Raw genomic sequence first — 15,585 nt, forward strand, 5'->3', positions numbered from 1 at the left:
TGACAATGAGAGACCCTGATATTCTTTACCATCTTAGTAGAGAATATATTGGCCAGAGAATATATTGGCCAGAGAAAATGGGATCCTGACTTCAATGGTGCAAAAATGATGCTTGAGTTAGTAGATGGGTACAATGCTTCAACTGCAAAACATTGTCAGCATCTGTTTTTACTTCATATTGATGTTTGCTTAAAGTGATGGGGAAGAAGGCAACAAATATTTAGAAAGGGAGTTTGAATTATTTTGAAAGGAAGTCAGAATGTGAGGAAGCAACGAAATTTTAAGATTACTCTACAGTAAATATCATTGCTCATTTTTTTGGAGGGTGTAATGTGGAGTTATTTTTCAGCAGTAAGCGACTCTAGATAGGAGAATGATCAAGAAGGACAATGATGTTGCTACTCAAAGTGTGAGTCCAATGGCAGAACCATTCCAAGGATGAGGTTACTTGGGAGTTGTATCATGATTTGAAGCTCAAGTTATTAAGTTTGGATCCAATATATGATTTGAATTATCTATCTGCTGCAATTGCAGCAGAGTTTATATATACATCTTATTACACACGCATGCAATAAACAAAAGGACTAGAAGTGGCATCCTTGTTGTCCATGTTGCAGCAGTCAGAATACACATGCAGTGACCTTGCTGTCCACGATGCATGTGTTCTTGCTGTCCAGATAATGATACATCTCCACATGCTAACCTAGCTGTCAAGGAATGATAACATTCCTTTTGTCCAGTCTGTCATGCAGATGGAGCACCTTTAACACTTCCCCTCAAGTCGGAGCGTAACTGTTAATGACGCCCAACTTGCCTAGATGTGTTTGAAAAATAGGCGCACGAAGTGGCTTAGTAAACAAGTCTGCGACTTGTTCTCCTGTTCTGACATAGGAAGTTTTAATTTCTCCCCTTTCAACCCTCTCACGAACAGTGTGGCAATCGATCTCAATATGCTTTGTGCATTCATGATACACAGGATTTGCGGCTATGTGTAAAGCCGCTTGGTTGTCACAAAATAACCTTGCCGGTTGGGAATGCTCAACACGTAAATCTTCCAATAAATATCGTAGCCAACTTAATTCACAAGTAGCTGCAGCCATAGATCGATACTCCGCTTCATCAGAGGAACGAGCTATTGTAACTTGTTTCTTGCTTTTCCAGGACACCAGTGACTTTCCAAGGAAGATACAATAACCAGTAACTGATCGACGGGTAATGGGGCAACGTGCCCAATCTGCATCACAGTAACCGATTAAATGTAATTCATTTTGGGAAGAAAACATTAAGCCTTGTCCAGGTGCTCCTTTGAGGTATCGAAGAAGTCGATACGCTGCATCAAGATGGTGTCGTTGTGGATCTTGCATGAACTGACTCAATGTGTTGACCGTGTATGCTATTTCTGGTCTTGTGATGGTCAAATAAATTAATTTTCCAACCAAGCGCCTGTACCTCGCAGGTTCATGTAGTGAAGTGCTACCTGTAGGGGTTAGGACCAAATCGGCCTCCATTGGGACTTTCATGGGTTTGGCTCCAAGAAGGCCAGCCTCTTCCAATATGTCCAATGTATATTTTCGTTGGCAGATTGTGACTCCAGATTTTGATCGTGCAACCTCAACTCCAAGGAAGTACTTCAAAGGTCCAAGATCTTTAATTCGAAATTGGCTGCTGAGGAAGGCCTTTAGGTTCTTGATTTCTGCCTCATTGTTACCTGTAATCACCATGTCATCAACATATAATAATATAATGGTGAGTGAAGTACCCTTGACTTGAGTGAACAGAGAATAATCTGCCTTGGATTGGCAGAAACCGATGGTGCATATTGCTTTCGAGAATGCTCGAAACCAACTTCTGGATGCCTGTTTAAGACCATAAAGAGATTTGTGGAGTCGACAAACGACATTCTCCCCCTGTCAATGACAACCCGGAGGAGGCAACATGTAGACGGCCTCATGAAGTTCGCCATGAAGGAAGGCGTTTTGAACGTCCATTTGATGTAAGGGCCAATTGCGGACAGCAACCACAGTCAAGAGGCAACGCACAGTAATGAGTTTGGCTACCGGTGCGAAGGTCTCTTTGTAGTCGATACCTTCACGTTGAGTGAAACCTTTGGCAACAAGACGTGCCTTGTAACGTTCAAGGGTGCCATCAGATTGGTACTTGAGTTTGTAAACCCATTTGCAGCCAATGGGTCGTTGTCCTGGTGGAAGAGGGACAAAACTCCAGGTTTGATTTTCCTTTAGAGCGGTGAGTTCAGCGTTCATGGCTGCAACCCAATGAGGGTTTTGACAAGCCTGCTCATAGGTAGTAGGCTCCACCAAGTGTGAAATATGAAAAACAAAACGCTGATGTCCAGGAGATAATGAGGAATAGGAAACATACCGATTCAGTGGATAGCGCGTGCTGGACATGGATAAAGAGAGGCCCTCCGATGGAGTGAGCAAGGTGGAATGATGAGCCACATAATCTTTGAAGTGAGCAGGTGGGTTGGTGAGACGAGTAGAATGACGTAGTGGAAGTTGGTCGGGGGGGTTTGGTGCAGATGGTGGAGGAAGGGGGGAAGGATGTTGCGGCAAGTGGTAAGTGGCAAGTTCATGTGGTGTGTCGGTGGTGGCAGGTGATATGGGAAGGTTTGAGTTGGGTGGAGAAGGCTCAAGGTTGGTCGGTGAAGACGGCTCAACTTCATTGCTAGGTACCATGGGATATGAGGTGGTGTCGGGTGTGGGATGAATAATGGGAGTAATATGTTCGTTAGTTTGGTCCATGGTGGGTGAGGATTTGTAAGGAAAAATGTGCTCATGAAAGACGACATCACGTGAGATAAAAAAATCTACGTGTGGCTAGATCATATACCTTATAACCCTTTTGGCCAAGAGGATAACCAAGGAAAACACAACGACGAGCACAGATGTCAAACTTGTTGGTGGGTGTGAGATTGGTGGCATAGCTTAGGCATCCAAAAATTCGTAAGTGGGTGTAATTTGGTGGTGTGTTATGCAAAATTTCATATGGAGATTTATGGGAAAGTAAGGGTGTAGGTAAACGATTGATTAGATAACAGGCGGTTTGAATACTTTCTCCCCAAAATTGTAAAGGTAAGTTGGCTTGAAACCTAAGAGCACGACCAACATTCAGAAGGTGCTTATGTTTACGTTCGACCACTCCGTTTTGTTGTGGTGTGTAAGTGCAAGAATGTTGGAATGAGGTGCCACATGAGTCTAGGTAAGGGCGTAGGGAAAGGAATTCACCACCATTATCTGTACGAAGAATTTTAATGGCACATTGGAATTGTGTTTTGACCCAAGAGAAAAAGGATTTCAATATCGTTTGTGTGTCAGATTTGAAATTCATAAGGTGTACCCAGGTGAAACGAGTGAAATCATCTACAATAGTAAGAAAATATCGTGCTCCAGTATGTGTTTGATCTTTGTAAGGTCCCCAAATGTCACAATGAATTAAGTCAAAAGGTGCAGAAGATTTGATTTCACTTTTATGAAATGGTAAACGAGTTTGCTTGGCTAAAGGGCAAATTTCACAAACGTGTGTGGAATCAAACATTACTTCAACATTATTTTTGGCTAATGAAAGTGAAGGTGCAGATGATGGGTGGCCGAGTCGCCTATGCCAGAGGCTATTGGTATGATGAATGTGGTTGGCGAGATGGGGGTTTTGTCTTGGTGTAAGATAGTAAAGCCCATCAAAATGCTTGCCCAGGCCAATCACCCTCTTCGTGTCCATGTCCTGCGCAACACAAAAATTGGAATAGAATGTCACTTTACAATGCAAAGCTCTTGTCAATTTACTAACAGATAATAAATTGACGCGGAACTTTGGTACGTGAAGAACTTTATCAAGAGGGAGATCATGTGACAATCTCATGGAACCAATATGTTTGATTTCTGCATGCTCCCCATTTGGTAAGCCAACATACTCATGATGAGCATCAATGATGCTGTGTGATGGTGGTGAATGTGATATATGGTCGGTTGCTCTGCTATCAACAATCCAATATATAGTCGAGTGTGGATCTGTTTGTGCTATGTTGCATTTAGGTGGGAAAATACCTGTTGCATTTGCAAGTGGTTGTCTATTACCATTGCGGAGCATGGCAATGATCTGATTGTACTCCTCGGCAGTGAACATGGGACCGACAGATTCCGCCGAGTTGTTGGTGGTGGCAGAGGTGATGATTTCGGCATTGTTGGCTGCTGTCCTTTTGTTCTTGAGTTTCATGTTCCTGCCATGCCATTTATGACCTATTGGGAACCCAATGATGTAGTAGCAGCGGTCCACTAAGTGTCCATCTCCATCACAGTAAGTGCATTTAAGTGACTTACGTGAAGATGTGTTGAAGTGCTTGTTGTTATTCAATTGCGACGCTGAAGCTTGTTGAACCTGCATTGCATGGGAGTTTGTTCCCATATCGCGTCGATTGACCACAGCTATTTGTCGTTCATGTTGGAGAATAAGACCATGAACTCGGCGTGTGTCAGGAAGTGGACTCATCAACATAACCGAGCCTCGTACAGTTGAGTAAGAGTCGTTCAGTCCCATCAAAAATTGCATGACTCTTTCTTTCTCTTCCCGTTTAGCAAGCCCCTTCAAACCTGCACAAGTGCAAACAAGTGGATCATGGTAGGACGCTAACTCGTCCCACAAGGCCTTCATCTTGGTGTAATAGGCAGAAACTGAAAGCTGCTCTTGACGATTCTCGACAATTTCTTGTCGAATTTGGTAGATCCTTGAGTCACTGCTTTGTGAGAACCTGTCCTTGAGATCATTCCAAACTGCAGCAGCAGTTTCGGTGTACATGATGTTGCTGGCTATGTCCGAGTGAACCGAGTTCACAATCCACAATGTGACCATGTCGTTGCATCTTTTCCAAGCTGTATGCTTTGTGTCCAAGAGTGGTGGAGCTTTGATGGTTCCATCAATGAACCCAATCTTGTTCTTTGCGCTGAGACCCATGCACATGGCACGGCTCCATTGCCCATAATTGTTTCCGTCAAGTGTTTTGGAAACTAGGATAAGCCCCGTATGATCTGAGTGGTGTATGGTGTATGGATCTGAGAATTCCTCATCAGGTTTGGTAATTTGGGTTGGGTCTGTCATGGTGTTGACAATGGTGTTTGTGGGAGATATATGTAGTAGTTATGGCGGGGAGGAGCGGAGCTACGGTGGTTATGGCAGCGGAAGAATGAAGGCAGAGCAGAGCAGGGATTAGAACCGCTCTGATACCATATTAAGTTTGGATCCAATATATGATTTGAATTATCTATCTGCTGCAATTGCAGCAGAGTTTATATATACATCTTATTACACACGCATGCAATAAACAAAAGGACTAGAAGTGGCATCCTTGCTGTCCATGTTGCAGCAGTCAGAATACACATGCAGTGACCTTACTGTCCACGATGCATGTGTTCTTGCTGTCCAGATAATGATACATCTCCACATGCTAACCTAGCTGTCAAGGAATGATAACATTCCTTCTGTCCAGTCTGTCATGCAGATGGAGCACCTTTAACACAAGTTTCCAGAAATTGTTAATCATTGAGCTGTTATGTTTTCATTGTGTAGTTTCGTACCTGGCTTTTATTTCCTTAAGTTCTGTTTTAAGAGGGGGTATTATTAGGATGCCAGATGACATCATCTTGTGGTGACAAATGTACAATGGATATTAATAGTTAGTTACTAGTTGTGTCATGATGAAGATGTCTATCCTTTAGGTAAATAAGCAATTTAGTTTTAGGTAGTACAAAAGAGGCTCAGAAGACAATACAGACTCATGCCATTGTTCACTTACCAGACTTAAGAGTACCTCTGCAAGATCATGAACAGTTTTCTCATAGTATTCAAGAGGTCAATACATTTTCAGTTACAGATAACAGTGCAAATTTAGTTTCAAGTATCAGTAGTCTAGAATCTCCTACTAATGGTGTTCTCAGTTCTTCATCAACAATGTTGACTTCAAGGCCTTCACATCATCACTCTCTCATACATCATCACTCTGGTACAACTCCAATGTAGCTTGTCCATCCACACAACCAGATTCAAATTCATGCAATAATTCATCATCTCATCATTTAGAAAGGCAGCTACTATGTCACATTGAAAAATGGCAATGCAAGAGGAATATAATTCACTCAGGGCTCAAGGAACATGGATTTTAGTGCCACCTCTAGACGATAGAGCCATTGTTGGAAGTAAGTGGGTATACAAGGTTAAAAAAAAACTCAAATGCGTTAAGATAAAAAGCCAAACTAGTGGCTTAAGGTTTTTCCCATGAGCATGGTATTGATTATCTGGATACTTTTAGTCTTGTGGTAAGACGTACAATAGTTAGGATGGTATAAGCCTTGATTGTTGTTAACCATTGGGATCTTAGGTAATTAGACCTTAAAAATGCCTCATGCATGGTGATTTACAGGAAGAGATGTATATGAAACAACCTCAGGGCTTTGTTGATGCTACTTATCCCACATATGTATGCAAATTGATCAAGTCATTATATGGTTTAAAGCAGGCCCTAAGAGCATGGATCTCAAAGTTTACAAAGTTACCTAGCAACTTTGAATTTCATTGTTTCTTCTTCTTCTTATACAAGTCTATTTGTGAAGAATGATGGTTCATATATGGTTATTCTGTTACTATATGTGGATGATATCACCATACTGGTTCTATCCCATCAAAAGTACAATTGGTTATTCAAGAACTCTCTGAAGTGTTTGAACTCAAGAATATGGGTAAGCTGACCTATTTCCTAGGATTACAGATCAATTATAAGTCAAATGGTGATATGTCAGTAAATCAATCTAAATACATTTAAGGCTTGATTCACGAAGCAGGAATGGATTCATGTGAGTCTGTAGCTATACCTTATTAACCTTATATTAGTTATTTGATGCAGAAGGTACCTTATTGACAAATTCAATTGTATACAAAAGTTTGGTTAGTTCATTGCAGTATTTGACTTCACTAGGCCCTACAATGCTTTTGCAGTAAATTCAGTATGCCAATGCATGACTGCACCCACTGAATTGCATTATGGAGCTGTCAAAAGAATTCTTAGATATCTCCAAGGTACAATTACCATGGGATTACATATTCTGCAGACACATTAGTTTAGTTTACTGCATTTTCAAACTTAGATTGGGCTGCTAATCTTAATACTAAAAGATCAGTGACTGGTTATGTGGTGTTTTTGGGATCCAATCTCTTGGCAATCAAAGAAGCAAAGCTCAGTGTCTAGAAGTTCAACTGAAGCTAAATACAAAGCTCTATGACATACTGCATCTGACATTACTTGGGTGAGAAATATTTTGAAAGATTTAGTTGTTGCTTTGTCTAATCCTCCAGTGATTCAAATATGTTGCAATTGCATTAAGTGTAAATCCTGTATTTCATTCAAGAATAAAGCACTTAGACACAAACTACCATTATGTAAGGGAGAGAGTTTAGAAGAGAGATTTGGAAGTGGTGTATATTCCAACAGATGAACAAAGAAGTGGTGTATATACTAACAGATGAACAAATTGCAGATGTATTGACTAAAGGACTTCACAATCCAGCTTTTGTTAGACACTATTACAATCTTCAACTTGGAAGCCCCAGTTGAGATTGAGGGGGGATGTTGAAGATAAAACCATATCAGCTAAATGCCACATCAGCAGAAGAGTGCCACCGCAGCTAAAGTTTGTCAGAGAAACTTTAGACTGTTAGTAGTTGTTAGAATCTGTTAAGACTGTTAGCTATAGCTTAAGACATAAGAAGGCTCATGAGAGTGGACCTGAGGATTAGAAATGCAGAGCTCTTATCAAGAATCCAATGAGTCTGCGAAATCCAAATTGCACCAGATATGTGGATCAAATTAATAATAATTGGAATTAGGGTTCCAATATGCTTAAGCCTTGAGCTCCAAAATGAGGTTATTTCAGCAAAACTTAAAGATTAACATGCACCAAAAAGATCAACGAGAACAGACATGTCATAATGCGACGTAGAAATTTCCGATAAAAACTTTCGACAGACTTTCGACAACCAAGTTGCACATATAAGACGTATCTCCCACAGATTTTTCTTTCTCATCGTAATTCAATGGTTCTGGTGGAAGTCCGTCAGTTTCATTGGACTTGTGACCTAGCTATATTATATATCTTATATTATGTATATGTCCTCTTGTCTATGATGGCGAGGAGAAAGGAAGCGGATTGGCTAAAAGGAGATAAGTATGGTGACAAATGTGCTTCCTTTTTGGCCAAAAAGATTTGAGGGAAATACTATTGACTTTTTATGAGGACAAATTTTTCTACCAAATGATGGAAGATTGAACACAAGGATCCCTTTCACGTCTATTGAAAAATGATTGTTTTTAGAAAGTTGCTAACTTGTACAGTTTTACTAGATGGTTGGTCGATTTTCTCATACAACAATTTATCATATTCACTAAACAAATTAATATAGGACTACTTGTAAGTTGTATACACGAGTTACCTAGCAAGGGCAATTTTATAACAACAAAGTTGATCCTTAAGCCACTTTTAGCTTGTTAAATGTGTACGTTCACAAGTGTTTGCGTGTTTAATATAAAGGAGGAAATTTTCCTTTTAGACATAGATTTTACCAAATTAATCCTCTCATGGATGAGATATATATATATATATATATATATAATGTTTATGAAATATTGTTCCAAGTTTATATACATTATTCACCTATCTTTTAATGGTTCAAGTTTTAGTAACATTTAGTAAGAGTATTTTCTCCCGGTGAATTTGGTTAAGTGTTGGATATGATAATCAAATTGTCAGTAACCTCTCGACAATGTTTAAACATCTTCCATTTTGCTCTCATTAGATCGTCGTCGAATCGGTAACATTCTAGAGAAGACCTAAATTGAGGACTTGCTTGTTGAATCACATGAAAAATATAAAATCCTCAACTTATGTCGACATCAATCAATCTTTCCAAGTTACTCACTTTTTCCCAAGGTGGAATCATTCCTTGTGATGTGAGTTTCAACTATCTATACATTTATCCAAGACTCAGTAATCATAAATTCTGCTTTTGATGATAATATTCGAGAAGAAAAGGAAGCATGCAGATGCAGTTTCAAAGGGACAAATCATGCAAAACGATTGACTGCAATAACCTTCAAACTTGATTTCTACATCAACCATAATTCGATGGATTTTCATGCGGCTTATGCTTATTATTATGATATTGGACCTCCCACTTCAGCAGATTAAGCATAACTAATGGTTGAGAATGGATAACATAGGATGGTGCCCAACTTTATATAACACCTTCTACTGCTGGCACTCATCAGCCATCACTCATTCATGCATATGCATCAATCTACACCCATCATTCAATAAGCGTTCGAGCTAGCACACTTTTGATGAAAATAAATAAATAAAACATCATATTTCTTAAAGGACCTTAATGATTCAATATCAATGATATATATTTCGAGTAATGCTAGGGAGATCAAATTTTTTTTAACTAAATTTACAAACCAAATGATGTGGTTGTAGATAATTAGATTGTTAATGAAATGTCGATTAACATGCTTGTTTATTATTTGGGACACGTAATTTGATTTTAAAATTTGGTCTTTTTAGCATTTATCCATTTCTAAAAGAATGTATACTATTGAAATGAAACATCAAAATCATACATCCTTCAGAAAGGAGAATCCAATGTCGAGAAAGTGTAATCAAATGCAACTTGTAGGGAAAAAAAACCATAATTAGAAATATGAAAAGTCAAAATGAGTGAGGGAAATTTACTTAACTAGAACTTCTTATAAATGTTCAATGAAAAACAATTTTTTTTCCTCTAAAACAGGCAATAAAGATGAACTTAATGGACACTAAAGAGACACTAAAATGACTTATAACTTAGGTGGTTAAACATATTCAATCTTTACCTAAGGTCTCGAGAATAAGCTGAAGTGATGCGATACATAAAAGGTCGTACCCAGTGCACAAGGCTCCCGCTTTACGCAGGGTCTGGGAGAGGTGAATGTCGGCTAGCCTTACCCCCATTTATGAAGTGATGCGATACATAATGAAACAAAATGAGATACTTTAACGATACAAGAGGAGAATTTTGATTCCCACATCCTCCGATATCTCTTCTAGAGAAAAATGGGACACTATTATTGACTATGTAGTGTCTTTTAGTGAAAGTTCTAATATACGTTGAAGATTTGTTAAGAGATGAACCAATCCATTTATATTTCCAAATAAGTAGTAAAGGGAACTAAAAGCTTGTGTGTATTGGAATTAGAATTTGTTAAGACGAATTTGAACCACATCATTATTAGCTTATTGTGAAGCTAAATTCATCCCTCCCTCTTAATGTAGATAATATCGTTTGTTCAAAAAAAAAAAAGGGGGTCAATACACGGTGTTTGGTGTGCTTGAATTAATGATGGTTTGTCTTATGCCTAAGACAGAATGTTATTTACATATCTCTGTCAAGCCTGTGAGATCTTCTGGCTAGAAACTACTTCAGACAAATTGGTGGGCCTTTAGGATTTGTTTGCAAAGGATATGTGGGGGAAATTAGCCGTATCGAATTGAGCCGAAGCTTGAGAGCCAGGCACATAATTATAATATAATGTAAAATATTGGTTAATCTAATTACTTGGTAGGGCATGCTAGGGAATCGCTAGTCTCAATTTTTTTTTTTAGAAACCAGTCTCAAAAAGCTTAAACGCCCATATTGTAGAAGAGCGAGACAAACATGTAAGTGAAGCCTCACCAAGAGCTTTGTAAATCAATAAAGATGTGGGGAATGAAGATCAAACTCAGGAACACTTGTAAACAAGATTCTGATACGATATCAAACATCTTTTAAGAGGATTCACGGCATGTTAAATCATGTTAAGGTTCTTTGCTATGCATCGGAGTAAACCACATGCTCCACCGCTGCTACAGTCCTCCTCAGTTCTTTGAGTTTCATTCTTCCACATTGTACTCCAGAAATAAATATAGAAACAAATATATAGAAGAAGAAAATAGTTTTATGAAAACTATTTTGATCAAAATTAAAAGGGAACTTTCATGAAAAGGGCTTGGGCTAAATTTATTTTAACAAAAAACCATGCTATAACTTTATTAAATAAAGATTCGACGTAAACTAGGAGTGTCGGCTGTCGACTACCTGACGCCCTCCCCCTCCTCCTTTATCCGGGCTTGGGATCGGCAATGTAAGATAAACTTACACAGACGGAGTTTATAACTTTATTAAATGAAAAAAAAAAATTAAATTTTAATGAAAAGCCCTTAAATTTTAATAAAAATGACAAAAAATATAAATTTTAATGAAAATGACACAATCATAAAAAAATAAAATAATAATAATAATAATAATAAAAACTGACACACGGGACATGTACACTGTTTATAAAACTAAACACTATTTATGAAACTGAACACTATTTATAAAACTGAACGGTACTATACTATTTATTGGTCAAATTTCATAAATAGGGCCTAGTTTTTTTGTCCACTTTCATAAATAGTGTCTAGTTCTTGGTCATATTTCGTAAATAATGCCTAGTTATTGGGCCCAGTTTCATTAATAGTGTCTCTTTCTTGGTTCAATTTCATAAATAATGTCTAGTTATTGGTCTACTTTCATAAATAGTGCCTAACTCTTGGTCAGGTTTTTATAAATATTGTCTAATTCTTACTCCAGTTTCATAAATAGTTTCCACCTATCGGTTTAGTTTTGGAAATAATGCATAATTCTTGTTTTCGTTTTATAAATAGTGTCAACTTATTGGTCCAGTTTCATAAATAGTCTCTACTTATTGGTCTAGTTTCATGAATAGTGTCTACTTATTGGTCAAGTTTTATAAATAGTGTTTAATTCTTGGTTCAATTTCATAAGGTTTGAAACTTAGACCATTTTTGGTTCTGTAAAAGCACCCATTGCGCAGAAAACGATGAACACAAAAGTGATCTTTTAGATCAAAACCTTGCAAAGATTATGTTCTTAGTAATTATATTTAAAAAGCTATTTTCAATTATCAAATTAAAATTTCCTCACATTTTTTACATACCTACAATAATAAATGTAGCTCTCCATCCAATTTCTTGAGCTTGGGTATCATCTTGGAGAAATTTTTCCTTGTGCCCATAATACAAAATGGTATACCATGTATTAATATGTAAGTGGTGGAAAATTTTATTTTTTATGTTATTAATTTTTTAACACAAAAATCTCATAACTTGTATAAAGACAAGTGGTGTATTATCCCGTGTTCCGAGCATATTGAAAAAAATTTCATCATCATGAACACTACTATTGGAAAACAACACCACAAAAATAAAGCTAGAGAATGTAATTCAATTTGAAGTATTTTAAGCAAAAAAAAAAAAAAAATATATATATATATATATATATATTAATTAGCTGACAATGAGAGAAAAAAGTGGAATGTGGAAGGGGGGGGGGAGGGAGGTGACGCGCCCAACACAAGTTAGGTTATATATATATATATATATATATTAATTAGCTGACAATGAGAGAAAAAAGTGGAATGTGGAAGGGGGGGGGGAGGGAGGTGACGCGCCCAACACAAGTTAGGTTATATATATATATATATATATTGTTCTTATTATTAAATAAATAAATAAAGTTGATGAATGATTTTTAAGTAAAATGTAAAGATTTAAAAAAAAAAATTATTAGTTTTCCTAAATTATAAAAGCATTCTACTTGTCCTCACAATTGGTCACGACCAGCCACACATCGTGGTCTTTCAATTTTGAGCCCATCTAATTAAATAAAAGTTGGGAGCCCACTTGGGTCATTTCGGGTTTGCAATAAGGAAAGGCCATTGCATATCCTGCACCTGCACTACATCGTCGTTCATTCTTTCTCTCAACAACGTTAGCCTGCTTGTTTTTGCTTTATTTTCAGCTTGCCATCTCACACATGGCAATTTTCACTGACCAAATTGTGGCGTCAACAAAACTGAGAATCTGGTGCATTTTTAACTTGGTTTCTTCACAACCATAAGACCATAAGGGATGTAATTCAAATACAACTTTTCACATGTAAATATGTACAATGATCTGATCTGAGTAAAAACATTATTAAAGACAAAAATTGGGACGGAGGAGTAGATCACACTTCAAAGTTACACTTTTAACAGTTTCAGGATTTGAGCAGAAGAGAAGCCTACAATGTAAAACCAGGTCAAGCTGTGAAATGTCGGCCTATTTTGATTCATTTGGTGAACTTAAATCGCAACAGAGGGTGCCTGAAATGTAAACCTCGGGTGTTGATGATTGCCTTCATATGTAACAACCAACATGTTAGGATCCTCCAAGCATCGTTCGACATGCTTTCGTGCAGGACATCCTCGCACACAGCTGCATTTGTAATAACTCCTTTGAAACCAAAAGCATGATTGGACAGACATATCAGCTAAACCCTTGGCAATGGTTAAGCATACATTCAGATTTTGTACTTAATTGACCATTAGTTGGTGATAAAACATCGAATCTATGCTTTACTAGCAGGACAATGACAAGATATGCACGCATACATGATAGAAGCGTATGCATATATATACACATCAAATAATCTTAACACTGAGATTGGAAACCAGTGCAGCTTAATGGTTAGTGGTTAACTTGTATGCAGTTTAGGAGACTTTTCGAAATCTATATGGAAATGAAAATAATAACATAGAAATACCTAGGATATGGAGACCCTTTGATAGGCTTCTGCCCATACTTCCTCCAAGAATAGTCATCAGGAGGTATATCAGCTAGCTTATTGCTCACAGCCGGAACTCGTATTCTTCTCTTTATTCTCAGTTTCCTGTGAGGAGATGAACAAACATAAGAGATTAGTAACCTTTAGCAAGCAACAAGAAAACAGCAAACAAAAAAAACCAATTATAAAATTGTATAAAAAACAACAAAAAGCAGTCATGTATAGGATTGTATTTTAATTAGGACTGAAATACCTTCTCTTTGAGCAATGACATCCACCGGTAGAGGCTAAACATCTTGTACTGGCTTCTTCACACTTCTTTTTAGAAGAAAACATAGAGTCGCTATCTCGAGAAGCGAAGAGTTCAGACGAAGAATAGTGAATCATCCACGTCTGCGTGTTAATGCTACTTCCGTCCATACTGATCAAAGAAGTACTAGGCTTCTGTGAGAATTGGTTCAAACCCATGATCAAATTATTAGGAAGAACCACACTGGTTTCACAGTGGCCTTGTTGCAATGCCAGGCTCGGTTTTCGCTCTCTACCCATGCTAAAGCCATTACTGCGGATCACATTTGCAGCTACATGATCACTCTGATGAGTATTACTAAACAACTGTCTAAACCCTAAGCAAAGGTGATGGGATTCCAACAGTTCAACCTGGTTTATGCCATGGGATTCGGGCAGTGGACCCCTTCTGATCCTCTTCTGATTTGATAAGATAGATCCATCAAGGAGAGTAAGCAGTTTGCGGAATTCGTTTACTGCATCTTGAGCAACCAGGCTTACTTCTTGAGCACTTCTCTTATGCTTTTTCTCAGAGATGCAACGAAAGAGGCGATGGGCATGCTTCAAACTGCTTTGAGCAACCTCATGAATTGTGAAATCCATTCCTGGGTTCCTTGAAAGACAGACACCTGATTCCCTTTCCATGATTCAATTGCAGATTAATATTCATGCAAATTATGCAATCGCAACCTCAATATTCGGGCATATCAATGTGACTCTGTGATAAGGGTAAAAGCAATGTGGCAGAAACCACCCAATGTAGTGTGATGCTTTAGTGGATAAAATATTCATCATCCACTTCGTCAGATCTTTGGTTATATTTTGAAATAAACAAGAGCTTGCTGCCCAGATAGTCAATGGTGCCTTAAGTTTCACAACCCACTAAGTCACTAACCAATACAATATCTGACAAATCTTACATTGATTGAGAGAGAGAGAGTGGAGTACAGGGAAGAATGATAAATTGCATGCTTCATCTGTTTAAAAATCATAAATCTTAATAATAAATTGCATGCTTCATCTATTTAAAAATCATAAATCTCAATAGGATGTTGAAAAAAGTATATACTAATACTTCATCTTTACAGTGATGACGTGCTAATCATAAATGGGGGAACAAGTAAGTTCACACATGAAAGAATGCAATCATTTTTCACCTATAAGATCATAACTTAGTGTCACTTAAAGTATCGCCTTTTAAAAATCTAAAATTGACTAACAAAATAAAATGTTGTTTAATCCATTTTCAATATCTGGTTGCTAGAAAAAATTGGAAAATGATTTTCTCACTTTTTTTCTTCCATATGTAATCTGCACACTTCTATTTATTTCTTTCGCTTGATTCTTCTTTGATTAATTCAACTCAAACGCAAAAATAACCATAAGTATGCGAGGAAACAAAATAAGTGATAAAAAAATCAAGAAACAAATTAAGTAATCAAAATTCATTTGTACATGGAGGAAACCGAAGTTTGAACTTATTCTAAAATCTTAACTCATTACGCTACTCTCTCCGTCCCTTATAACCACAAAGGCTTCAATTCTTTCCACACTCTC

The 15,585-nt window shown here is 37.5% G+C and overlaps 3 protein-coding genes across 5 annotated transcripts; all 3 read right to left on the reverse strand.

Annotated features, from left to right (window-relative positions):
- Nucleotides 1–776: 776 nt before the first annotated feature.
- On the reverse strand, nucleotides 777–1,721 carry LOC139196796 (uncharacterized mitochondrial protein AtMg00810-like). The gene has a single exon (XM_070823139.1). The coding sequence runs from the start codon at nucleotides 1,719–1,721 to the stop codon at nucleotides 777–779; it is 945 nt and encodes a 314-aa protein (XP_070679240.1).
- Nucleotides 1,722–3,694: 1,973 nt separating this feature from the next.
- LOC139196797 (uncharacterized) lies at nucleotides 3,695–5,109 on the reverse strand. The gene is made up of 2 exons (XM_070823140.1): nucleotides 4,062–5,109; nucleotides 3,695–3,738 (listed from the first exon to the last, which is right to left on the reverse strand). The coding sequence occupies exons 1-2, from the start codon at nucleotides 5,107–5,109 to the stop codon at nucleotides 3,695–3,697; spliced, it is 1,092 nt and encodes a 363-aa protein (XP_070679241.1).
- Nucleotides 5,110–13,047: 7,938 nt separating this feature from the next.
- LOC114825621 (probable WRKY transcription factor 15) lies at nucleotides 13,048–15,508 on the reverse strand. 3 transcript variants are annotated; one of them, XM_029104576.2, is made up of 3 exons: nucleotides 13,994–15,508; nucleotides 13,720–13,845; nucleotides 13,048–13,453 (listed from the first exon to the last, which is right to left on the reverse strand). In XM_029104576.2, the coding sequence occupies exons 1-3, from the start codon at nucleotides 14,671–14,673 to the stop codon at nucleotides 13,447–13,449; spliced, it is 813 nt and encodes a 270-aa protein (XP_028960409.2). In that variant the 5' UTR covers nucleotides 14,674–15,508; the 3' UTR covers nucleotides 13,048–13,446. The 3 variants fall into 3 exon arrangements, with proteins under 3 accessions (XP_028960409.2, XP_028960408.2, XP_070679555.1); XM_029104575.2 differs by having other exon boundaries at nucleotides 13,048–13,409; nucleotides 13,994–15,425; XM_070823454.1 differs by having other exon boundaries at nucleotides 13,048–13,391; nucleotides 13,994–14,912.
- Nucleotides 15,509–15,585: the final 77 nt, after the last annotated feature.

The sequence above is a fragment of the Malus domestica genome, chromosome 06, assembly GCF_042453785.1.
Source record: "Malus domestica chromosome 06, GDT2T_hap1".
NCBI classification, from domain to species: domain Eukaryota; kingdom Viridiplantae; phylum Streptophyta; class Magnoliopsida; order Rosales; family Rosaceae; genus Malus; species Malus domestica.